The 26,725-nt window shown below is 33.7% G+C and overlaps 2 protein-coding genes across 3 annotated transcripts; one reads left to right on the forward strand and one right to left on the reverse strand.

The window, feature by feature from the left end:
• The first annotated feature begins 12,363 nt into the window (after positions 1-12,363).
• Positions 12,364-16,195, forward strand: LOC145641691 (pentatricopeptide repeat-containing protein At5g47360-like). Of its 2 annotated transcripts, XM_081692607.1 has the most exons (3): positions 12,364-15,761; positions 15,929-16,023; positions 16,126-16,195. In XM_081692607.1, exon 1 carries the CDS (start codon positions 12,570-12,572, stop codon positions 13,995-13,997), a length of 1,428 nt encoding a protein of 475 aa, XP_081548733.1. In that variant the 5' UTR covers positions 12,364-12,569; the 3' UTR covers positions 13,998-15,761; positions 15,929-16,023; positions 16,126-16,195. The 2 variants fall into 2 exon arrangements, with proteins under 2 accessions (XP_081548733.1, XP_081548732.1); XM_081692606.1 differs by having other exon boundaries at positions 12,364-16,023.
• A 4,452-nt stretch (positions 16,196-20,647) lies between these two features.
• LOC145555796 (uncharacterized) lies at positions 20,648-24,843 on the reverse strand. Its single transcript, XM_081617518.1, has 3 exons — positions 24,785-24,843; positions 24,144-24,323; positions 20,648-22,064 (listed from the first exon to the last, which is right to left on the reverse strand). Exons 1-3 carry the CDS (start codon positions 24,800-24,802, stop codon positions 20,649-20,651), a joined length of 1,614 nt encoding a protein of 537 aa, XP_081473644.1. The 5' UTR covers positions 24,803-24,843; the 3' UTR covers position 20,648.
• Between the last annotated feature and the right edge of the window lie 1,882 nt (positions 24,844-26,725).

The raw sequence follows: 26,725 nt of genomic DNA on the forward strand, positions 1-26,725 counted from the left end.
GCTTTGCTGCTTTTTTTTTTACTTGCTTTTTGAATGTTATACAATTACACACCTTCCCATCCTAGGGTTAAGTGAATGTGGGTTGAATAAAAAAGGTCAATCATTAGACGAGGCTCAAAGTGGTTGATGAAGAAATGGATCTGTGATTGAATGGTTAATGGGGAATGACGGGGTTGCAAAGGTGCCTTAAGTCATTGGTGTACCTTGGGTTTAGTTCGGTAGTTGATTTTTTTTTTTTTTTTTTTTTTGAAAATGAATGAAAAATTCTATGATCGAGATGTAAAGGAAATTTGCTCATTTTATTAATGGAAAAGGTGAACGAAACACATGAAACGTATAAAAATTCAAAATGAAAAACCTATGCTAAACATGAATGGGGGAATGGAGATGAATGATAAAGAAAGAAATCATGAAATCTTACACGAAGGATCTGCTGTGCGCCTTGTGTTCATTACTTCTTGCCGCCTGGAGGGACAGGAATTTTGTTTGCATCCACCAAGTCTTGAATGACGTCCTTTAAATTCCAACATTGCTCCGTAGTGTGGCCCCTTCCTTGATGGTACTTTCAATGGGCATTGAGATTCCATTTGGCGCTCCTTTCTTCAGGTTTTGGCTCTGGAAATGTCCCAATAGGTGTGATCAAGCCTTGACTGTAAAGGCAATCAAAGGCCGCATCATAAGTCATTCCTAAAGGAGTGTAAGTTCTTTTCTTCTTGGGCAATGGAGTATCAAGAGCTAACACTTCATTGAGATCAACTTGGCTTATATTGTTGGTAGTATTTTCGTGCTTAGAAGACGAAGAAGAAGGATGGTCGTTCTTCTTGTTTTTCCAAGTGTTATTATTGTTACTACCAGCAGTCTTTATTAGCTCATCCTCGATATTGATGCCCATGTCGTATACAGCTTCGAAAGTGTTCAGTGGAAGAAATTTGAGAGGTTCCCTATACTTATGAGTCAGATTTTGAATAAAGAGGTGAACCATCTCTCTTTCTTTGGGAGGATCTACCAAGAGTGAAGTTGTTTCCCTCCACCTGTTCAGGTAAGCGGTGAAGCCTTCATTCTCTTTCTGTTTGAGAATGGAGAGTTCACGTTCAGAAGTTTTGGTTTGAATGTTATACTTATAACGATTCATGAAACTGTCGATGACATCTTGCCAAGTCGCAGTAAGCTTGGCATCTAGGGAATAAAACCATTGTTGTCAAGCATGTTCTAAGGAGAGAGGGAACACTGTAGGGAAGAGTGTTACGTCCAATCCCTTAAGAGCCATGGTTGCAGAGAACGCCTTCAAATGGAATATTGGATTGTCAGTAGGCTTGAACTTTGGAATATCAACAGTGGAGAACTTTTCAAGGAGTTTGTCCTTCACATCCAAAGGAGTGGGAGGCCGTTCCACATAAGTGAAATCCTCATAAATCTTACTCATTTGTTCCTTCAATTTGTCAAGGGTGGAAACAGTGACCTTGTTTTGTTCCATGGTAGTGACCCTAGTGGTAAGGGTTTGCATCATGGCAGACAGTGCCTCGATGGATTTGTTGATGTTCTCAGTATCTTCTTTAGTGGCCATTGAAAGGTGATAATTAATGTGGAGATGGCAAATTTCTCTTTGAACGCCTATTAGATCTGAGAGATTGTTGCGGTAATGACTCGAACCATATTAATCTATCCCTGCTCCTTGACCAAGTGTTGTGAAATAAAATAATTCACTTAATTGTTCGACTCATTTCTCAAGATAGGAAAGGAAGGGAAAAAATAGACATTTGAAAACAAGTGAGAAAAATCTCCACTCATTTTTACTACGACAGAAAACGATGCATGCATGGTCCTAGTATACGATCATAAACAATATAGTGCATGACTCAGAGACTAAGTGTGTGCAATCACTCAACATGTATGATTAGGTGAGTTTATTAAGACTCGTGGTATGATCGCATGACTAGACATGAGGATGTTGTGAAAAACAAAGGACCCAATGACCAAATAGCACGGAAGACTAAAAGACAAACTAACTTGATTAATTTTGTCCAATTTTAATGTTTATGCTATTTACTAGGTGAAAACGGTCCATTGGCAATCACTAGTCATAAATAAGATCAACCACAATCAAATACAAAGAACACATGTTAAGGTTAGCACAAAAAATCACAAGAAACTAGGAAGAGGACTAGAGTTCTAGAAGAGTTAGGAATCATGGGTATAAAAAAAATAAAAATAAAAAAAATAATAAAAAAATCTAAATCTATAATCATATGTTATATGAGTTGACACAGATTAAAGGACTTGGCTAAGACTAGCTTGACACGAATTTTTTTTTTTTAAATAAAATAAAATAAAAATATAAAAGGTAACGCTGAAAAGACGCCTAAACTGGACAGGTTGTAGTATATTGGTTATAAATTTTTATCTATGACTCTGATTGAGACGAAACTAATGCCAAATGAAAGATAAAACCTGGGGCTACAGATCCATAGGTGGAACGACACGTAACTCTTTCTAGAACTCCGGATATGACCAAAACAAGTTGACTCTTGTGCAGTATACGAGAATTAAAATCCGGGTGACTCAAAAATTAAAAAAAAAAAATCTATGGCTCGACTCTAATAATAAAAAAAAGGGGTTTGATAAGAGAAAAAAAAATAATTAAAAAAAGGTTAATAAAAAAAATGCACACATAAGCATATAGTCACGCATGATGCAATGAAGTTCGCAACCTAAAGTCAAGTTCTATGTTCGACTATGGTCAAGCTTTTGGGTGTCAAAGGTTACCATAGTTAAGAGTTTGGACGCGTTAGCAAGGCAGCCTCCCTTGAGGGTGTATGCCAACGGGCGGCTCCGCGAGTTCGTGATGAAATCGAAATCGACTCCATGGTTTGGGTGGATTTAAAAACTCGGATGAACCCTTATTGCCATGAGCGTTTTCGGGTTGATAGAGCATAAATCCCCCGGGATAGCCACATACGTAGAACACGTACTATTGTGACAAAATAGGTAACCTAAAAGGCATATGCATATGTGACAATGCCAATTAAATCGCAGGAATACAATTCAAGAATCTTTCAAGTCTCATCCACTCATCTCAATTAAATACTGATCACTCAAATCGATAAATAACCAGGAATCCTCCCCAGTGGAGTCACCAAATTGTAGGCGTCGCTCGAAGTGCGCCTACGTTAAAAGCATGTGTGAATATGCTTGGCACTCAAAGGAAGTGGGAATTGACATTACGATTAGGGACAACGATTAGGGACAAATAAAGTAGGGAGCCGCCAACAAGTTTTTAAGGAACTTGTAAACCATTCACGGATCATAAAAGGCAACCACGAATAAGGGACAACGATAGGCAACAACGATTGACCCGTGAAGGTTACACCCCATTCATAATCCATGAGATTACTAACTCCATATGGTTCGGAACCACGAAAGGAGGATCGGGGATGATGGTACGAAGTGAGTCATGGAGTCACATTCGCCCGTATTGGCCTCTACTCGATTCTTATAGTGAAAAGTGATTCCTGTGATCTCAAAGGCATACAAACAAAATATTCAATTTGCTCCAAACTATTATTAAGCTAAATTGGTTTAATATTAATGCAACATATAATTCTAAAATATTAGTGATCACTTGATTAAACAACAAGATTAAAAAGGATCCTAAACCGGTTGTCCAGATTATCTTATTAGGCGTGATTTTCAATTACATATTCCCTTTAAACATGCAATATGGTGATCATAATAATAATATAATAAACATTAATATTGGAAGCAATTCAACAATAATAGCGTTGGTCAAATCAAATATAAAATAACCTAATCATGATGCTAGCAATATGAAAATAAAATAAGAGTAATTAAATTAATTAATTACTCACATTCTGCGCGTTCCTTTAAATTGCTACATCATGAATAAACTGTTAGTAACTTCAATAAAAAAATAAATCAAATGAAAATTAAATTAAATAAAGATTAGATTTGATTTGGTCCAAACCCTCAGTTAATTATACTTTTCACGCCTTGGTTTAAATATAGAACTTTGGGTATTGTATGAACTCCTTGGAGTGCTTAATTAGGGGAAGTCTGTTAAGATAATAGGGTGTCTAGTATTTAGGCTAAAAAGGGAGAAGAGAATTATTTTATGATCAAAATTGTTGATGTTTTAAAAAAGGGGAGATATGATCTCTATTTATAGAGAAAAAAGAAGGGTCGAAAAATTAAGATAAGATCCGAATTAAATCGGAATAAAACTCGATAGACAGCAGTTTTTGCGGTTTTTGTTTTTATCATATATTTTGTTCCAGAAATTGAAATAAGATAAATAAGATATCGTTGGAAAGTTCTTGAAGTATAATTTCTAACCCAATTAGAATCAGATTAAAATATTTTGTAGAATAAAATATATGGCCGAAATAGTGAGACGGTGTCAGTTTTGGATAGAGTTTGACATTTTATTCATATCTTTTCCGTTATAGCTCGGAATTGATATTATAATATATCATTGGAAAGATAATTTCAAGGTCTATCCAACCATATAAAATTTGGATAAAAAATATGAGGCACGAAAATAATATCTGTCTATCTTTGAATGTCTTTCAATTCGGATAGAAATAGGACTTTAAAAAAAAGGAGTTTTATTCAATTTCAAACTCTTTAATCTTATCTTTTCAAAAATGAATAATTAAGATCTTTTAGAAACTTATAGAAGCTACTAATTAATCCTAATTGGTTTAGGAATGGGATAAAATAATTTGGACCCTCCACATGATCATTGGGTCGTAGGTAAGGTGGGCTTAGGTTCGGTTTGGGCTCGGTTTAATATTTTGGCCATAACTTATTCGTTATAACTCGGATTTGGGCTTATAATATATCGTTGGAAGGATCTTTTCAACCCCATCCAATTATTGAATCATTGGACCCAGATTATGGACCAAAATAAACTGGGATAAACGTTTTTTTGAAATGAATGATTTTAAAGGACACGAAATGAATTATTTTGGGTTTAAAGGCACGAAAAGAGGAAAACAAATTATGGTTTGGGGAAATGGGCTAGGATTTGGGTTGGTTTATGAAATGGAAATATGGATTTAAGCACTCCAAGATTAAATACTCAACCTGACCAATAATGGCGGTGAAAGGTTGTTCATCATCGGGTTTGGTTTTGGGGAGACATTTTTAGGTGTCTACAATAATAATAATAACTATTAAGTATAATAATAATAATAATTAGAATAATCATAATCATGAAAATCATGTTACAGCATAATAATAATAAGATCCTAGGCATGATACTAACAAGATTAATAACAAACTCTAGCATGTCACTAAACAATAAAAATCAAAGCTTTAACCCTAACATGATACTAACAGTCATAAATATTAGGAAGAACATAAAAGGCATCATAACAATCATACTTGATATTAAAGTTACCCTAGACATGATACAAGGAATATCATAATAACAACCTAAGCATGATTTCTACATCATAACATCAATAAAAACCATCAAAATACTTACTTTGATGCCTCGTACCTCTTTCTAATAACAAAATACACACGTTAGTAACTTTAAGGAAAATATAAAATAAACAATTAAATTAAATAATGGAAAGAGAGATTTGGGACCAAACCCTCAGAAATTAAAACCTTTCACGTCTAGGGCGAAGACAACTTCGAATATGGCTAGGTGTATCTAGATCTAATGAATGCGGAATTTTGTATTTGAGAAAATCTAGTTTAGAAAAGAGAGAAAGAAAGAGAAATGGTAGATTGTAGATGATTGTGGAAAAATTAGAAAGAATAAGAATTGATGATTGTTGGTTATTGTAGGTGAATGAAAACGGAGTTTTTACGACGTTATTTATAAAGAAAATCAGCCAAAAAGATAAAATATCAAAACAGAGTTCTGACGCAAATAAAACGATGTTGGCGCCAACGCTGGCTATTGGCGCCAGACGCCAACATTAGCGCCAGGCGCCAATGCTAGCGCCAGGCGCCAATGCTAGTGCCAAGCGCTACAGCTGGCGTTTGGCGCTGATTTAGAAATTCACGCGTTTTCTTAAAATTAGATAAAAATTTCCGTACAGGAGGATAAAATCGTATTTCTCTCAAAAAATGTTCTTTATTTGATTCTAATTAAAACTCTGAAAAGTCAACAAAAGTCAATTTATCAATGCTAATTGAATTAGAATTGAAAAGAACCTTCTAGAAGAATCTAAAAGACTAAAACCATTCCTAATTGCATTAGGAGTGATAAATCTATATTAGGCCCTCCCCTAGATCATTGGGCCGCATATAAGGCTCAAACCGGGCACAGTTCAGTAAATTGGCTATAACTTCCTCAATATTCATCGGAATTGGGCTTATAATATATCATTGGAAAGGTCTTTTCAAACCCCATCCAACTACACTACTATCGGACCCATATCATGGACCAACCAAACTGGATTGACTGTTTTTCTTAAAATAAGTTTTCAAAAACAGAGAGAAGAGAAAAGAAATTAAAACTATCCGCAACACTAAACTTTCTAAACTTTCACTTCATTCGATTATGATTCGACGTGAAAGGTACTCATCACCGGGTTTGGTTTTGGGGAGACACAAATGGGTGTCTACACATATGCATAAAAAATATGAGCATATGCATTTTAGAAAGTGAACCTACATAAGCATAATCCAACAAAATGAGAACATTTTATGAGCATTAAGAATATTTATCATATGAACAACAAATACTAACATTTCAAAACATTTAAAATATAAACATATAATATATTTATGAATATAATACATTATGAATATTTAAAATTATATATGAACATATAAAATATTATTATGAATATAATACATTTAATTATGAACATTAAAATTTGAAGAAATAAAAAATAATATGATTATGAAACATATGCATTATAAGTATTAAATGTTCATTTTTTTTACGTGTTTATTTTTTATTATTAAATGTTCATTTTTTTACTAAATGTTCATTTTGTAGAGCATAGTGTTGATTTTGGCGGATCGCAGATATGTTGTTTGGGTTATTAATTTGGGTCGCGCATTTTGGGCTTTCCCTTGTTGCACCTATCTTAGGTGCATAAGGATGCATCTAAGACCAATTGCCCTTTTTGGCCCTATTTCTAATTTCTATACCCTTACAAATAAAGCTAATCCTAATCATGGGTAAGGTTGGGCCTAGACCAATTCAAGGCATAAAAAAAAAAAAAAAAAAGAAAAAGAAAAAGAAAAAAAAAGGAAATAAAAGTCGTTCAAGCCGACCATTTGAGGTTGTTCACAAATTATAATCGTTTTCTATTAAAAAAAAAAAAAAGGGTTTTTCTCATTGGTAGCAATAAAAGTTTGTAAATTCTCTATGGTAGCAAAATTTTTGTCAAATTCTCTTAAATAGCATTAGTTTTACAATTATTCCCTTGTATAGCTTTATTTTATTAAATGTGATATATTAGCCTAAAATACACTAACCATGGTTATGTAATAATAATTTACAAAATTATCCTCACTTAATTTATTGAATGATACAAGTATACTACCTTTTGTAAGTCCAATACGATCAGGGAGCTTTATCAAATACATATAATTAGGCTGCAACTTGCAAGCAATAGCCAAAAGGTTGGCACAATTAAATATCAAATTTCCATTGATCATGGGCAACCTTATTAATACAAATTACATGGACAAGTAGTCGGATTGCAGCTACATTGTCAGATGACTTCAGAGCAAATTAGAAGAAAATATATAATGCGATATTCAGTACATAATTCATACGGTATTGTATATGTTTACAAGGTAAAGACACATATGCACTGAACAATTATGCCTCACGAATTTCAGAGTGATGTGGTTTTTTAACTGAGATGTTTTCAGGTCTGAAGTATCTCCTTACTTTGATTTTAATGGACTCGGGATCAGATTTTTGAGAAGCCATAGGACTGTCAATGACAGATCACATAAACAGATTAATTAAAGCAACAACATTAAAAAAGCTCCAACAACAAAATAATAACTAAATCAAAAGAATCCATCAGCCTGCAACAAAATTACAGTAAAATAACAGCAAACTACTTAATTACAGTAAATTAACAACAAAATAACAGCATTCAAATTTCATTCAACAAAATTTTATTCAAGCCAAATGCAAAATTTCTTAAAAATGGTCTGCCACTTAACTAATTGGTTCATAATAGTGTATGTTCTACCAAACAAAACACAAATTATTCATAAGACACTGGTTTATAATTGTCTTGGTTGAGATGCAAACATAAAGAGAGATCCCAATCTAGTTACTCCAATAGGTTGAGGTTGAGATGTAGCCAGCCTTGAAGTGTGTCCTCTAGTTGTTTTAGGTTGGGAACTTACTGCTACATTAGGAACATCAATGCCTTGAGAAGATGCATCTGATTTTGGCATGTTCTTTTTACTCGAACCCCACTTTTGCTTTGCAGTAGCTCCTCCTTTACAAGTCTTTGCATTATGCCCAAAATCTTGACACTTGCTACACCTAACAGTTTTGGCTCTCTTCCCCTTCCTATCTTCTGTTTCATCTCTCAACCTGTTCCTGCTTGGTCTTCCTATTCCTCTTTTTAGCTCAGGTGGCAATATTTTTGGTAAATTAAACTCAGGCCATTGCTCATGATCTGGTATTGATTTAATGCCATTCGAATATGCTGCCTTGTATCTTTTAACAGAGTACCACTCATCAACAAAAGCATGAGGGTCAAGCTTAGAATCTAATATGGCCCTCATTCCATGTCTACATGGAATCCCAGATAATTGCCATTGTCCACAAACACAAGTTTGATTATTCAAGCTTACGGGTAGGTATGACTTACCCTCAAACACCTCAAATTCACCAAAGGAAGACAAATATGAATGGCAGGTCCTTGAGTCATGACATAACTTTTGAACTCTTTGCACAATGTTTGGACAAATGTCAGTTCTAGTCCACTCCTCACACTTCTGTCTTCTAGAAGCCAACCTTACCATAGTGTTTCTTCGAATACCTACAACAAATAATGACGCAATGTAGCATTGTTAACACAAGCCATGAAATCTTGCATAATGCATTTCAAGATGACATATATACGACAATTTACCTTCTAAAAGTGTAAGTACAGGTCTACATCTATCAATACCAAGAGTCGCATTAAAACTCTCAACAAAGTTGGACTTATTTGCATCACACTTTGTTGCAACGTTAAACTTATGCTTTGTCCACCGAGCTTGATTGCCTAGTTTTGCAAGCCATAACCTTCCTCCTTTTCCAACCTTATCCATTTGTTCCATAGCTTTTTTAAAGGTGAACTCAGAACACGCACCACACGCTTTCCAAAATAAAGAGAGCATTAATGGACCAGGAAATGCTTTCTTCCAATTGGAAGCTAAATGTTTGGTACAGTATCTCCTATCCACTTCTGGCCACAACTTGTCAAGTGCAATTTCAATTCCCTATTTATTTAACATTATGATTTAGTTAAATTAAAATGAAATACAAATTAAAAGTGAAAACTTAATGAGACTAACCTTTTGCCGATCTGAAATGATACACCATTTATCTCCTCTTCCAATTGACCTAATTAAATCCCTCAAATGATGCACAAAGAAGCACCAAGTGTCTGAATCTTCATTAGAAACAATCCCCCAAGCAAATGGGAACAACTCATTGTTCCCATCTAGTGCTACTGCAGAAAGAAGAACACCCCCATAATTTCCTTTCAAGTGTGTCCCATCAACTCCAACAAACCCTCTAATTCCATTCTTCAACCCATCCAAACATGGCTTAAATGAAATGAATATTGTGACAAAAGCCAAAGGCCTATCAACATGAGTGTTTGGATTCCACACACAACTAGCATTAGAACCAGTGTTAGTTTTCTTGATCATTTCACAATAACTAGGCAAAAAAGAATATGACTCATCATAGCCACCATGTATCTCAATTAAGGCCCGAGCTCTGACTCTATACAATGTACTAGTGGCCATTTGAACATTAAACCTGTTCCATAGTAATGCATTCAATGCCTTACCAGAAATATCATTGTTGGCTCTAATGTCTTCTAATAGCACTCTACTAGCCCATTTTGAAGTCACCATTGGATTTCTAGTTTCCAAACCCAAGCATGTGTGCTCTCCATTTTTTATTGACTTTATAGCCCAAGTGAAACCATCCGCTAATCTAGAAGCATGTAGCCTCCACTCACATCCCTCTGTAGAACAATACACAGTGTAAATTGAATTGTTTGCCCTATCAACAATCACTGAAAAGCCACATTGTATACAATAGTCCCTGACTACATCTCTCAAATGTTGCTTGTCGTAGAAAAGTTGCCATGGTCTTAATCTTATCTTACCATCTTCCTGTTTATCAAACATTTCCCCATTTTTATATAGCTTTGCAAAGTAATTTCCATCCCCATCATCTTCTACACCATCATCTTCCCAAACATCATCAGCATATGGGTCATAGTTATCCACAACAACAATCCCATCAGCTTCATTATTCGTTTGCCCATCATCTTCATCACCATCTACAATTTCATCACCATCAGTTGAAGATTCATTGTCTGTGCCAGAGAAGGAGAATTCTGGATCATATTCATCATCAAGATCTTGATTTTCAAGTGAAAGCATGTAAGATGTTCCAGCAACCGAAGGTGAAACTGAAGTTGAAGTTATCAAACCCTTCCTCCTAGCTGTTGTCTTTGGCATTTTCTTCTTCATAACTAGGGCTTTAGATGAAAGGGATGACACAACTGACAGTTGTTGTTGTTTAGGTTGTTGTTCAGGTCGATCAGGTTCAACAATAGCTTGTCTATGCTCAGTTTGAGATGTTACATTACCAATTGTAGCTCCTGCCTCATTTTCAAGCCCCAACCAATACTCAAAACCTCTTGATTGTCCTCTTCCTCTTCCTCTAGAACCTCCCCTTCTCCCTCCTCTCCCTTCACCTCTTCCGCCTCTTCTCCCCCCTCTAGCCCTTACAGGACTTATTGTTTGACTCAAATCATCCAACGCATCCAAATTAACCTGATTTGATTCAATACCTTCATTATTTTGGCCAATGGTAGGGTTTGGAATTGGATTGATGGTACCCTCAGACACTAACATTTTTCCTCTCTTGGGTGTTAATTTTAAAGGCTTACCTATTTTAGATATTTTTGGAACTATAACGACATCATTATGCCTCCCAATCCCACTATGACTAGCATTTGAAAACCCGACAAGTTCTGCATCTTTTTTCTCCTTAATCTCTTGTTCTTTCCTTGTCGTCCTTACACTCTTAGCATCTTTAAAAACCTGAGTTGGACTATCTTCATCATAGACCCATATGTAAATCTCACTTTTTCCAGCAAACTCACTGAACATCCTCATTAAATCCTTATCAGTGTTCAGATAGTGGTATTTCATCTCATGCACATATCTAAAGCTAGGAAATTTAGGCATCACTATACCCTGTTTAACAGCATTGTCCCAGTATTCAATAACCACATCAATAAGGTTTATTGTATCAATGTCATCAACGACAACAGTAACATCACCACTATTATACTGAAATTTCAACACAATTTCGTCACCCATTCTGCAATTTTCAAACAAATAAAAATGACTTTCAATTGCAACTTGCATAGTTCAAGAGAAAAAAAAAATCGAATACCCTAATTGTATTACATTCAATGAAAAATAGAGCAAAGAAAAAAATTATAGATGAATTCAATATAATTCTAAATACCCAAATAAATTGGTAATTTCAAATATACAATCTTTAAAATAGAATTTTTTTTTTTTTAAAAAAAAAAAAGAAAAAAAAAAGGAGAGAAATTGAATTGATAAACGCACAGATACATATATTCAATTCAATAACCATGCATTCATACTTACTAATACAATCAAAACACAATATATAGCAAAACAAAAAAAACAAAATTTGATTAATCCTTAATACATAATAAACAAACCATACTTCATCAACATTAGTTCATATGTAAAACAGGGCATCCATGGCAATCTAATGCATAAAGTTTGTTTTTTGCATTGTTTGAAATTTAGGAAGAAGGAATTACCTTGTAACTGTAGAAATTAGGCCTTTTTTTGCAGATTGAGGTGATGAATTTTTTATAATTGCACTTGAGTTTGAGCGATCGAACAAGTAAAAACTTAAACGTTTTTCATCAGTGAAGTGATGAGGGTTTTGGTTATTGTAGGTATCATTCAATAAATTAAGTGAGGGTAATTTAGTAAATTATTATTACATAACCATGGTTAGTGTATTTTAGGCTAATATATCACATTTAATAAAATAAAGCTATACAAGGGAATAATTGTAAAACTAATGCTATTTAAGAGAATTTGACAAAAATTTTGCTACCATAGAGAATTTACGAACTTTTATTGCTACCAATGAGAAAAACCCAAAAAAAAATTATAATCGTTTTTAGCTCTAAAAAAAAAGTTAAGAAGCACAACAATCGCGGCGACCGCGGCTGTTGCGGCGGACTCCATCACCACCACCGCTGTAAGATTTTCATACTATCTAATTTATCTCGTCTAAAGAATTATCGAGTCCAAAAATGGCGATTTCTTCGATTTCTCGCCTTTTTACATCTGCATATAGACTAAAAAACCCACCATTTTCACTCATTACAAGAATCAATTTTTCATCAGCAAAAGAATTTTGTACCCACCTCTTAAATTGCCCCCAAAATCCTGAAAAAACCCTTGTTAATGTTAATGCTAAATTGGATGTTCAATGTGTTACTGAGGTGTTGCGTAGATTTTCCTCAAATCAGCCCCAATTAGGTCTTCGTTTTTTCATATGGGCTGGTTTACAGCCTACGTATAGGCATACTCAATATATGTATAACTTAGCTTGTAAGTTGCTCGACATTGGTCGAAACCCGGGTAGGATTAGAGAGATTGTTGAGTGTTATGGGGTTGAAGGGTGTCAAACTAATGTGAAGTTGTTTAAAGTTATTCTTAATTTGTGTAGAGAAGCTAGGAGTGCTGATGAGGGTTTGTGGGTATTGAGAAAGGTGGGTGATTTTGGTTGTCGGCCGGATTCGACAATGTATAATGTGGTTATTGGGTTGTTTTGTGAAAGGGGGGATCTTGATAGGGCAATGGGGTTGATGAGAGAGATGGAATCATGTAATTTGTGTCCTGATATGATTACCTATATGTCAATGCTAAAGGGGTTTTGTTTTGCTGGGAGATTGGAGGATGCTTGTCAGTTGTTTAAGACTATGAAAAGTCATGGATGTGCTCCGAATTTGGTGGCATACTCTGCACTCCTTGATGGGCTTTGTAGAGCTGGTAGTTTCGAGAGAGCGTTGGAGTTGTTGGGTGAGATGGAGAAAGAAGGCGGGGAGTGTACACCAAACGTCATTACTTATACATCAATTATCCAAACTTTGTGTGAAAATGGCAAGTCAGTTGAGGCGTTGTCGATATTGGAGCGTATGGAGAGTTTTAAGTGCCAACCTAACAGGATTACTATGAGTGTGCTTATCCAAGGTCTTTGTCGCGAAGGGTATATTGACAAGGCATTTAAACTTGTTAATGATGTAGTTGTTGGAGGTCAAGTCTCGAAAGATGAGTGCTATAGTTCTCTTGTGATCTCTTTGTTGTGGATCCAAAGATTTGAGGAGGCAGAGAAGCTTTTTAGGTGGATGTTAGGAAGTGCTGTGAGGCCTGATGGGTTTGCATGTACTGTCTTGATGAAGGATTTGTGTTTAAAAGGAAGATTTTTTGATGCATTTTATCTATATGAGGATGTTGTGAAGAAGGGCTTTGTACTAACAATTGATTCTGATATATACTCAACCCTACTTGTTGGTCTTTGTCAGGAAAACCGTGTGGAAGAGGTAGGAAAACTGGCCAATTATATGGTTGAGAAAGGGGTATCAATCAATGCCTCTTATATTGATAACATTCGCAATCACCTTAAAGGATCAATTGAGATGGAGTCACTTGCACATTTGTGTAAGATGAGAAGATGATACTAAATTACACTATCCTTTTAACATTGTATTGGTTATTAGTATCTCCAGAGGATTTTTGCAAGTTGTAAGATCTAACTACTTCTTTAGCGCCTGAAAACATGCTGGCTTCACAATCCTGGTTCAAGTTCTTTGTGAGATGTGTCTATGCCAAAGCAGAGTTTCGTGTTGCTAGTTGTACAATATACATGGTAAGCATATTATTCAATCAATCCCTCTTCACTTTTTAATGTACTATTGTTTTATTTCAGTGTAAACATTGATTTAAAGTATTAGGTTTTATTCTGGAGTGATGTGAAGAAGTGTGGGTTGATGAGAAAGAAATAAGTTAGTAACTAGAATGTTATTTGACTCCTGGTCAGATGTGAGTTTTGTAAAAATAAAATCATGAAACCAAAACACTTGCTTTTGTCCCCCAAAATTTTGTTATGAAATTGACAGTGGGATTTTGTACTTCATACTATGCCTTTTCCTTGGTGATTTTCACCGCGATTCTGGTAGTTAAACTCTCCCTTGTATAATAGATCTCTGAACTAGCTTGGAAAGTCTACTGATGTTTTCTTTCTTAACTGCCGATGGTTGGAGTTTTCTAATTTTTTTCTTTGCACTGTTATCATGCTAGAAGTGTTCTTGCACAATTATTGACATACTATGCCTTTATGGTGACTCATGCAGGGAGCTTGTTCAGAATTGTGTTGCATCATCCCTACTATTTGCTTGTCTTACTAATAATGATTTCATGATGTTATTTTCTGTACCTTTATAGCAATGGTGCAACTATTTGCACATCCTCTTATTGAAATTCAGAGAGTGCTTATTAGATGAACAGGCAAAGCAGAATGTTGTGTTTGTTTCTATTTGAATGTGCTCTTTTCGACTTTGCTTATCATGGAGCAGGACACTTTTTACATAAACTTGCGAATAAAGAATTTAATTTAAATTTGTATTAATCCTGTCTTTGGTCATGATGATGTTATTATAGACAAAGTGATGCTGAAGAGCTGAATTAAATAAAAATCAATTTGGCACGTCCAAATTTTGTATTTGGTGAGATTGAAACATGTTATGTAGAGAGTTGGAAGTCCTCTATTTCTGTTAGGTATGACTACTTTTTTGTGTATATCTCATCATGTGGTTCTTGGATTGTGAAATCTTGGTAGTTGTTGATTAGGGGATCAAAGAGTAATGTCATTTTGTTCCTCCTTGATTATCATCCTTGCCTTTCAGTTATATAGTTGCTTTTGAGCCTCAGCATTATCTGGTAACATATTTGTGCTATTTCTATATATTTTTTTTAAAAAAAGAAATTTTAGTATGAAGTCAAATGATAGAAATAGATTTATAGATGCATCCAGAAACTTGATACTTACTAGAAGGTTGTGTGACAAAATGAAGTTTCTTTCTTCTGGTTTCTCCTTAATCAAGACCAATCATATACAGTGACCAATCATATTAACCTAGAAGTTGAATCTTATCTCGAGGTAAGTAAAGCTGACTCCTAATGTGAAGTTCGAGAAGGCTAAGAAAAAATTATAATTAATATTTCAATTTTGCCTCTAACAAATCAATGCTAATAGGCGGGCGAACTGACCACCCAAAGTTCTGTCAGATTGTCCGCTTGTTGATGTAGCCGTTACTAATATCAGTCATGTCACAGTAAATTGAAATGAATGACTTCATCGTTTTGGTGCTCTCTCTTGATTCTAGACATCCAAGGGTGCCAATGGATCTTGGTATCAGGCTTTCTCATTATCTTTTGTGCAGGTAACAATTGATGTTTTAAAATCTTTAAAACCACTTATTTTCAAAGGAGAACAATGTTATAAGTTTTTAGTAAGGTCTGTCTTATTCCTGTTCCCTTCTCATTGTTTTATTCTTTGTCAAGTTGTGGTATTTGCATGAACTTCTGGTGATAAATTTATTTCTTTTAGTAACTGGTTTGTTAACACCTATGGGCTTCAACTTTGCTGGTGGTGCTTCCGTGGTGTTGAGACCAAAAGTCTACCTTGTACATATGGGCTTTGTCGTAAGTCATTCAGCCTTCATTTTGTGAAAAATTGAATTTATTTTATATGTGAACCTGCTGCTGTTGTGATACTAAAAAAAATTATGCCATTTGGCGAAACAGGATGGTGCCGCACTTTGGTGTATAGGATTTCAGAAGGTTCAACATGGTCAAGGAATTTCAATATTAGCAGGTTAGTCACGTCATGTTACTATTTTTCATATAGATCCACTGGAATGTAGACTTGAAAGTGTATACAAAATTGCCCATTCATTTTCTCTTGCTTTAGTTTCGTCTTTTTTTTTTATTATTTTTTTTATTATTATTTTATTTTATTATTAATTTTTTTTTTTTTTAATGTGTGGCTTGTCCCACTGTTTCACTCTTCTTCCCTGCTTCTTCTTCTGATCTCAGCTCTTCTCTCTCCTCAGCTATCTCCAATTCTCTATGCTTAAATAAGGGTTCGTCTTATTTATATTTAAATTCTATCGATTAAAATCATCAATTTCATATATTTTTGTTTATTTTGACGGGAATAGAAATGGTTTGTTGTATTTTGCTGAAAATTTGCAGAAAGAAGTGCTGGAAAATCGCGGATCTCATCTCATCTCATCTCTCTCCTCCATTGAAGCGACTTTCGAGCATTCTGTAATCCTCCATTGAAGCAGCTTGCTAGGTAATTATTTTATATCATCAAATTTCCATTTCAAAATCGAGGTTTTATTAGTAAGAAATTGAATGGTTTGATTTATGGTTGATATTATTTGTATAATTATTCTGTCTAAAATCAGTTGTATTATACTATTAACGTGATTATTAATTTTGAATGAATGGGGTTATGTATACTTTAGTGCTTTGAATTTTTTATTTATTTATTTATTTTTTATTTTTTTATTTTTTTTTTGCTGAACAACAGGAGCAAATCCCCTGTTCTTCAAATATTATTAGTGTTTACTTATACTGTGATTTTGTTATGAAAGTAAGTTCTTGCATTGGTTCTGTCATTTGGAAATAAATAAGGGGTGTTGAATTTATTGAAATTTGAAGTGAGTATGAATGTGGTGCAGGCATGTGAACAGTCAATTGGAGGATGAGGATTTTACAAAGGATATGCAATTAATTGGATTGTGCTCCTTGACTTTGGAGTTCACCTCCTTTTATCTTCCTTATTTCTCCTTATGAAATTATCAGGCCCCTTCTATTGATATCCCTTTACTTATCTTCCTAGAAGCCTATTGAACTGAAGTTGACGAGATAATTTGGGACTACAATAGGCTGCACAATTCTTAGATTGATTGCTTCTTATATTCAGATTTGTTTTACAATTTAGTGGTTAAGATATTGGTTCCAATTTTCTGAATAATTAGTCCCATATTGGTTCTCTGCCTGATTTGTGATGATAATATAGTAGTTTTACGGTTTCTTTTGCTTTCCTGATTGAGGTATTTGGTGATTTATTTAGGAAGAATCTGTGTAAGATTCTTTTAGGTTTACTGGATGTAGGTTCAATGGTTTTGGGGAAGAATATGAGGTACATTTGTGGCAAAAAATTGTCTTTAGTGTGTTATTTAAGGAGAATGGGAGTGTTTTGCAGCGTGATTTTTTTCTGTCCATTATTGTCCTTGATTTATTAATTGTTGATTATTGTCCTATTAGCTTCAATCTTTTTTAGATACTCTTATTATCTTAACCTTTTTTTTTTTCTAATGTTTCTTTAAAAATAAAATTAAATTAATGACAGTGGTTAAATATTATGTCAGGCCGGTAATTCTGCACATCAATGTATTTTTATGTGTTTTTGTTGATTTGATGAGGATTTATATGAAAAAATTAGGTGTTATTGAAACTTAAGTAGGACCTCTCTTACTCTCTCTACATATATGCACCCTTACAAATATCTTGGAGGGAGGGGTGGTTTTTGGTTTAAACAGAGAAAGGGTTTGTGACCAGTACACTCACTACATGAATCTTTGTTGGATTACACGCTGATTTTAATGTTGTGTTCTATAGAAACTATGTTATCCAGTACATCATCGAGCTAAAACTTCTATTTGCAGCAGTACAATTTGTCTGTCAGTTTGAAGGGATCTATGATGTGCAGTCCATGCAGAAATCAGCAGTGAAACTTCAAACATTTTTCAACCAATGTATGATAGTCACCAATTCAAGGTCTGCTGCTTATAAAATCAAAGCGTTTGTGAGGATAGTCACCAAGGTCTGCTTTTTATAAATGCTTCTTAATTATTTGTTCGGTTTTTTCACCAAATACCCTTGAACTTTTCAAAAATTCACCAAATACCCTCAAGTTTTTCAAAATTCACCAAATGCCACTGACGTTTGTTAATATTCACACCGTGACCTCAAAATACTCCTGACGTTAAAGTTCCGTTAGCAATAAAATTTAATTCATCAAATGCCCTAACTTTGTTAAATAATTACACAAAATACCTTTATTTTTGGAAGTACAAGTGTACAACATCTAGTTTGAAATTTAAGGAAACAAGTCGTTAGTTTTGGTTTTCACCCTTTATTTGCATAAATACTCCTTAATAAGCCCGTAAGTAATCACCTCTTTATCATTTAGCCATTTTTTTCTCTATTTGCGAGGTCTCCGCCACTTCTTTTTATGAATAGAGGATGTTTGCAACTCTTACACAAAAGTACTCATACATTGAAGAGGATTATTTAGATTGATAACTCATGGTGTAAAAAATTTGTGGTTAAACAAATAAGAGAGATGCTATGTATTGACTCTGTATGCAAAAAAAAGGTGAAAATCAAAACTAACAGCTAGTTTCTTTAAATTTCAAACTAGACATTGTACTTTCAAAAAATAAGGGTATTTTATGTAATTATCTAACAAAGATAAGGCATATGGTGAATGACATTTTATTGCTAACGGAACTTTAACGCCAGAGGTCACGGTGTGAATATTAATAAACGTCAGTGGCATTTGGTGAATTTTGAAAAACTTGAGGGTATTTGGTGAATTTTTGAAAAGTTCAAGGGCATTTGGTGAAAAAACCGTTATTTGTTTTCATGACATGTTATGGTGATTTAATGAAGTAAAATAATTATCATGCTTGGTAGGTGAATGGAAATATCAGGTTTTTAGAACCAAAATAGTAATATGTGGTTATACGTTGATAAGAATATCAATGAATTTTAGATGGTGAACTGTGAAGTATTATATTTAAGTGAGAATTTGCAATAAAAAAAAAATTATGAAATAGAGATGAGAAGGGGTGATAATTATTGTTTGTTTTAGTTTGCTAACTTTTTTGTCCTTGAAAATATTCTTTATTCTCCTTCACTGAAATGATGAAAATGCAGCATTCTCATTCACTTGAGTGTGGGCGTGCAGAGCTAGGGATTGCCCTTCGAGTGATGGTGGCAGGCATCCTTCATAATCTGAATTTGGTAGCTTTGGTCTTCAGACACCCTAATGATGCTCTGGGAGAAGCAGACGGAGTTGATATCACTGTTGGTTTTGCTCCTCTAATGTTGTGCATACTGTTGTTTAGCTGAACTACTCAGTTTACAGCATTGTTTTCTAAGTAGCTGCAGAAATGTTGGATATCATCTTCTTGGCTTAGCTTGAATCTGTTTTGTTCATATTCTACCGAGATAAGAGCTCAGATTAAAGTTAGTATGGAAATCTGTAGAGACCTTATTATTTGACATGTAGGAGTATCTACTGGGAGAAAATTACTTGAATGTAGACCATCACTTGTATGTTTTAGTAGAATGTAAGAATGGACAAGTTACGCATAGATCAATTTGATTTCTTTTGACAGGCATTGATGCATTGATAGAGCTTCTGGAGGAAGCACATAGCCTAGGATTATCTTTTTTTTTTTTTTTTTTTTTTCTCTTTTCTGTTTAAGCAATTAAAATGATCTTGTAACCGCAATGATTTTAAAGTCAAGCATATCCATAATACCCAAAAAAAAAAAAAAAAAAAAACTTCTTTAATCAACCAATTTACACAAAAAACTTCTTTAAACAGTGTAAAAGCTCCCCCAAAAAAAAGTCATTTAGTTTTCCCCGATTTCATCTCCATAATATAAAAATGCATTTACACTGTTTGAAAGAATAAAAAATAAAATAAAAAACCATTTACTCAAACAAAATATATGACAAATCTCTTTATCTTAACAAAAAAGTGTACTACAAAATATTGACTTTTATAAAGATAAAGAAGACAAAATTATAAAGAAAACTTAAGTTTCACACCTAATAGTAATGTAACATCATATAATATAATATGCCTAAAGACTAAAAAATTCTTTAGTAATACACCATCAAAATTAGGTTGTATGTACTCATTAATGTGCCTTATAAACAATTACAAGTTCAATTGGTTTTATTTTAGCTTAAATAATCTAAACTATAATCAACAATTGAATTTGTTTTGTCCAAACTTATTTAATTTGAACTCTATTGATTTGAAATTATACTTTGTAATGTACTTCTTTAAAATTGAGAATTTTTAAAATGCGAAATTATGTTAACCAATTTTAATCAATATGAACTTTCAAAATCTGAAATAAAGTCAAAATGAGTTAGCTAAATTGAGTAAGATCAAATTCTTTAGTAATACACCATCAAAACCAGATGAGCAACTTACTTCATTTTTCCACTATCTACATGCACTTCATCTTAGAAATACCATTTTCCATCACAGCAACATCAGTTGGATTCTCTAATCCTCTCTTTGGTGTGTCCCTATCATGAAGGATGTTCTCATCAATTTTTCCCAAAACAGTCTTTCGGCGCTTTCTATGGAATGTAAATTTTAGAACTCTGTCTCTCCCAGCTAACGGACAGTGACTGCTACCAAATTCTTCCGAGATAGGCACATCAACCAGCAATGAATCCTGTAGGGCATCATCAGGAATAGTATGGGACTTATCAATTAAAGCCTCTTTTGTACCATTTCCTTCTTCAGCACACACCACATTCTTGAGTAATTGACAATGACTGCTGCCAAATCCTTTTGCAATAGGCACATCAACCAGCACTGAATCCTGTAAGGCACCATCAGTAACAGTATGTGATTTATCCCATGAATCCTCTCTGGTTTCTGCATCAATTCCTTCTCCAGCACATGCTACATTCTCAAAATTACAGCCCAAGTTCAAGTCATCAGATTCTGACACACAACAAACTTTAATCTTCTTAGGATCCATTTCAACTACGCCCATTGGGAACTCAACAGGCACGTTCACAATACTGGAACATCGTTTCAATGGACCATGAATATGCTGCAATCGTGTTTTTTTAAATTTTTTACGAGAACCCTGCAAGGAAGCAATTGCTTCCCTGTATTTGGCATTTTTTCGAGTAGATCTGCGAAGAGATTTGACAGCTTGGTCTTCGTAACAGCTGCTATGCTGTGATAACTGTCTCAATGGAATATTCTTGACATTACTCTGATTAGTCTTGGAAAAAATGTTAACACTATCATTTTCATGCTGCCTGCAAAACAATGTTTCCTCTGCATTGGCTGTTGACTGAACGTTTAGCAAATTTTTTGGATCTTCAGATTGTGAACTAGGCAGCATTACATTTGGCAAGTTTCCTTGAAATGCACATATCCTTTGTGTTGATCCATTTCTGCATAAATCAGTTTCCCTATTTTGCATTATGATGGAACAACAATCGTCATTAGGAGCATGAAGTTGATTCAAATGTGAACTAGTAGATAGGTCAGCATCATTCATGTCTTGAAAAAACCTATAATTAAGTGCTGTTGTATGTAGAGACACAGCTTTCTTCTCATTATCTACCAATACAGAATTTGTATCTGAGACCTGGGATATGAAAGAATGAGGAACATTATCTTGAGGCGCACATTCTTGAACAGGCTCATTGGTTACAAGGATATGATTATTACTCAGAGGCTTTTCCTGGGTTTGCCTCATAATCTCCAATTGCTCCTGTACTTGATTGAACTCGTCCCTGAGATCTACAATGATTCCTTCAGCCTCGCAGAGCTGTGCTTCAAGCTCTTCGATTTTCATTTCTTGTTTCAAAGATCTAGCTTCTGCCTCTATAAGCTGCAAAAATAAGTATTTTTTCTATCAACTCCTCACTCCTAATACAATTACCAATCATCTCATGAGAAACAATAAACAGTATATTTCAGATCAGTTCAGTAATAATATAACTAAGGACAAGCGTAATAAGATGCTAGCGGATGTCTAGGTGTAGCTTGCATGACAACGTAGCTGAAAGTCAAAACGTGCTTCATTGAAAAATTAGCATTTAACAGCAAACCATAACATCAATCCTACCTATATCAAAGCCAAATCCTTCTAACACAAAATTTGAACCTTCATGACTACTAAGGCAATTATACATTGTACTCCACAGGTACCAGATGGTATTCATGGTAAACTACCAATTCAATTTCACTAATCTACAGTGTTGAATTTTACTCATATTCATATTAACATTGTTATGAAGCTGTGTGCACCAAACATTTCATTCGTAAAATCTATTAGTCATTCCTGAGACGCAGTAAGTCTAATGACTTTCTAATATAAAGTTTTTTTTTTAAAAAAAAAAAAATCTGATTCTCTAAAATTTCATTAAGATGCATTATTATATTCCTATTATTATAAACCCCTTGCAAATTGAATCAAAATGCTGTTGCTACAAGAGTAACACCTTCACAATTATAATGAACTAAATCATCCAATTGATTGAATTTAATGCTACCAGTTTCTATTGTCATGAGGACAAAAATAACTCTCAAGCTACACTAAATTTTCAAATTCTCTTTACTATATATGTGCTTCTTACTTATTGGAAGTATGGTCAAGATGTGAATAGCATTTAGATAAAAGGTCTGATGGAAATAATTTGTCCAATATCTGATATTCCTTATCCCTTCGCAGGTAGGAGCCTTTTTAAAGGCATTGAGGAAATGACAATGTTATGCTAGATTTTTAATTGTTCTATCTTAATCAAAAAAGAGTTTTGGCATAGCTTACCTACTTATATTGCAAAATAAATGGAGAAAACAATAGGCTTAGCAAATTCCTAAACCTTCTACATAGATCATGAGTCAGTCATGAAAAGTTTTGCAAAAGATCCCAAAAGTATTTCACACTACTACTGCAGTATATGCATTAGCAAAATTACATAAAATTGTATTAGGTTGAGCATCAATGTGAATGAACCTACAAGTCACTTTATTCTGCTCTAGTAAAGACAAAGAACCCAAATGATGGGAGAACCCTGTCTATCGTTTGAAAGCCCATGCCCTTAGAAGATCAGATTGCTCCAAAAAGAAAAACTTTGAAAACTTCATGGTACCCAATTGGGTAGGTTACAGCCTTTGAGGCCAAAGCCCATTACTAGTAGATCATACCTAAGAGCCTCACATTGTCAAATAGTACCTTTAGCCATTAATGACCATACCTTTGAGGTCATTACGTTCGAGTAAGGAAGTAGTATGGTCATTACGTTTGAGTAAGGAAGTAGATCATACTATATCCAATACCATAAAAAGAATAATAGGATGCTCCTCATTACAAGGTTCACGAATGTACAGTCCAAAAAGGACATGAGATAAATGGTCCAATTGATTATATTGGAGCCTAAAGTTTCTTTTTAACACATCCTTAATTACATATTTGAAAATAGCCAAACTCCAACCTATCATAAGCACAAAAAGGGAAATCCTAGCATTAAAGGCACATCCACTAAACAGAGTTTCCTAAAAGATAAACACCACACTAATACATATCTAATCATACCAGTTACACCAAGTGCCTCATTTTATATTGTTCATTTAACTGCTTCATCAGCCAAAATGTACCTTATATATCAACTCCAAACAATACAAACAGAAATTCATAGACACAGCAATTTCAAACCCCTTTCCCAAAAGCAAAGAAATCATAGAAACCCAACAAAGTTCAATAAATATACTACAAAAACATTAGTCCACCCCATAATGATAAGGAAAACAGAATTACTAGAAACAAAAATATTAATTTAAAATTCTTAACCATATAACTTCAAACCTAACAAAACCCAGTTCAATAAAACAATAATCAACACAATAAAATATAGAAAAACAGCAAATTTACCAAATTAAAAATCAAAATAAGGAATTATTATATTACCATGGAATTAAAATGATCTTTTAAACGAAGAAGCATGTTAAGAGACTCCTCTTTCAAAGAAACCAATTGCTGCTGAAAGCTAAGAGCTTTGCGTTCTGCCGCCATAACTCTTGCTGCTGCTTCTTTTGAAGTGTTCATTATTACTTCTGCATATACTTTCTTCAATGCCTCCATTTTCATCTGCAACCCCAATACACCAATTCAGACCCAAATTTCATCCAGAAATAAATAAATTAAACAACAAATTAGAAACTGAATGTCATACAATATATGTAGTAACTAAATAAATCATTTCAGACCCAAGATCAAACAAACAAATAATACAAATTCTATAAATAAAAAATAAATAAATAAAGGGTAACAAATTATAAAGATTACTACCAAATTCTCAGAAATTGTATAACAAACTAATTAAAAACAAACAAAATCATTTCAAACCCAAAATCAAAAACAGAAATGGGTGACATGAATTAATAACAAAATTTAATTTTGATGTTGAAAATTCTGCAACCCAGATCATTATTACATAATTAAATACCAAAAATTCACAATTTATAATTTTTTTTTATAAATAGAGATGAAAAAAGAATGATTAATAACAAATTACTGGATATTATTACAAGAATTGTACAAATAATTACCTGGGAATCATCTGCCATTGAAGGAAGATGGTTGAGTTCTTGAGTTGAGTGAGTGAGGGCAGTGGAGTGAGGTCGTGTAGAATGTTGTTTCCCCCCTTTTTTCACTGTACTGGTACTGTTTAGTTTGAAATTACTATTTTACCCTTTATTTGAGGTTGATTTTACGAGATAAGTCATTCATTTGTGAAGTGTAAATTTGTTATTTTTTTCGTCGTTTTAATGTATTGGATGATTGAAACGCCGTGTTTAAGCCCTTTGTTGTAATGTGATTGACGATTATAACCTTTTAGGCGCTAAAACTTGAAAGAATGGAAATTAGTAGAATTGGTTACATGCCATGCTGGTTATATTAGGCTAATTTTGAATTAGGACAATTAAGAATTACTCCCATTTATCCAATTATTTGATACAAATTACTTGGTATCTAATTCAATATCTTGTAATAAATTGCGAGCAATTGTATAATTTAATTGGAGGTGGCTTTTTGGGTAACCTATGATACTAGGATCAATAGATAGGAATTGCTTTGTGTCATAGTTGTTGAACATGACCTACATTAAAATTAGTTTGATATATGTAAAATCTACTGTATCGAAGTTATGTTATAGTATTTGTTTCATATCAAATTGAATTATATTCTTGTCATGTTATATTGAATCAATCTAGATTCATCTATTCAAATTTAATTTGGGTTTTATTGAGTTTTTTTTAAAAACAAAAACAACTCTAACGTCATTCAATTTTGAAATTAGGTTGTCTTAAGTCAAATTTAGAATGGGTTTATGGGAGGTGAATTCAAATAATCTAAGTCTACTTTAGGGTTGATAACTATAGGTTTTGATAAACTTTAAGTTGTGTCATTCTTGGTTTTCAATAGGATCATCATTGATTTCAGTCAAGTTGGACTTATATAATTACACTTTTTATAATTCAATCAAGTGACTATTTGACTAAAAAATCTATATAATTTCGAACAAGAGGTATATACTACACCTTCTATTTGATCCTATAGTCATTTAAATTGTTTTGAAAAAGGTACTTTGATAAAATTTCTTTAAAAAAAATAAAATAAATAAAAAGGTACTTTGATAAAATTTCTTTTAAAAAAAATAAAATAAATAAAAAGGTACTTTGATAAAATGCATCCATGCAAGTTGGCTATTTTCTCCTCCAAATGTTTAATAACTAGTTTAGAACTCGTGCTATGCCAGTTTTGTAGTACAATCATACTTTCATTATTCGTTTATTAAAAAACATATAAAACAAAATCATTGTTTGTAAAATATATACTACCTTCGTTAATTGTTTTGTGCAACTTTTGCCATTTCGGGATGCTTTGTGTTATGTGCAACTTTCTGATTTCATTCTATTTTTAGCTATAAAAAAGCCTGAAATTACGAATTTACCCTTACTTAACCCTTTTTTTTTTTTTAATCTTTGCCCTTATTCTAATCTAATTACATTGACCTAATCTAATTACATTAGCTAAATCTAATGACTCCCTCCATTTATTACCCCAATTCCCTCCAACTCTCTTTATTTACTCACATCCCCAACCACCAAAAAATAATTTCGATGGTTGGGCTCCTCTATTTCTTCTGGAGTTTTCTCCAAATGAATGAACCCTCTGGGGTTTTCTCTCTTCTCTTCTTCTGCGATTTCCTACTTCCTTTCTCCAGATCTAATCTTCTCTCCTTCGATCTTTCTAAAAAAACAAGTCCCCTCCCAACAATGGTTAACTTGGATCCTTTGAAGGATGCTTACATGGCTACCAACGACAAAGGAGAGGAGAATATGATCCAGAATCTCATCCACTGCTTTGAGACTGGTTCTCCCTTCCATCGTCAATTTTATAAGTCTAGTGAAACAGGTCCCTACTATACCTTGTACACTTACAGAGCTCTGGGTCAAGTCCTTAAAAGTGTTGAGGAGGAAGAAAGA

The sequence above is a fragment of the Chenopodium album genome, chromosome 8 (genome assembly GCF_948465745.1).
Source record: "Chenopodium album chromosome 8, dcCheAlbu1.1, whole genome shotgun sequence".
Lineage (NCBI taxonomy): Eukaryota > Viridiplantae > Streptophyta > Magnoliopsida > Caryophyllales > Amaranthaceae > Chenopodium > Chenopodium album.

Excerpts from the sequence above, each read along its gene's own strand:
- LOC145555796 (XM_081617518.1), bottom strand. Across the intron at positions 22,065-24,143 it reads AAGATCATTTTAATTCCATG|CTTATAGAGGCAGAAGCTAG; the intron begins GTAATATAATAA and ends TTATTTTTGCAG.
- LOC145641691 (XM_081692606.1), top strand. The coding sequence starts at position 12,570 with ATGGCGATTTCTTCGATTTCTCGCCTTTTTACATCTGCATATAGACTA.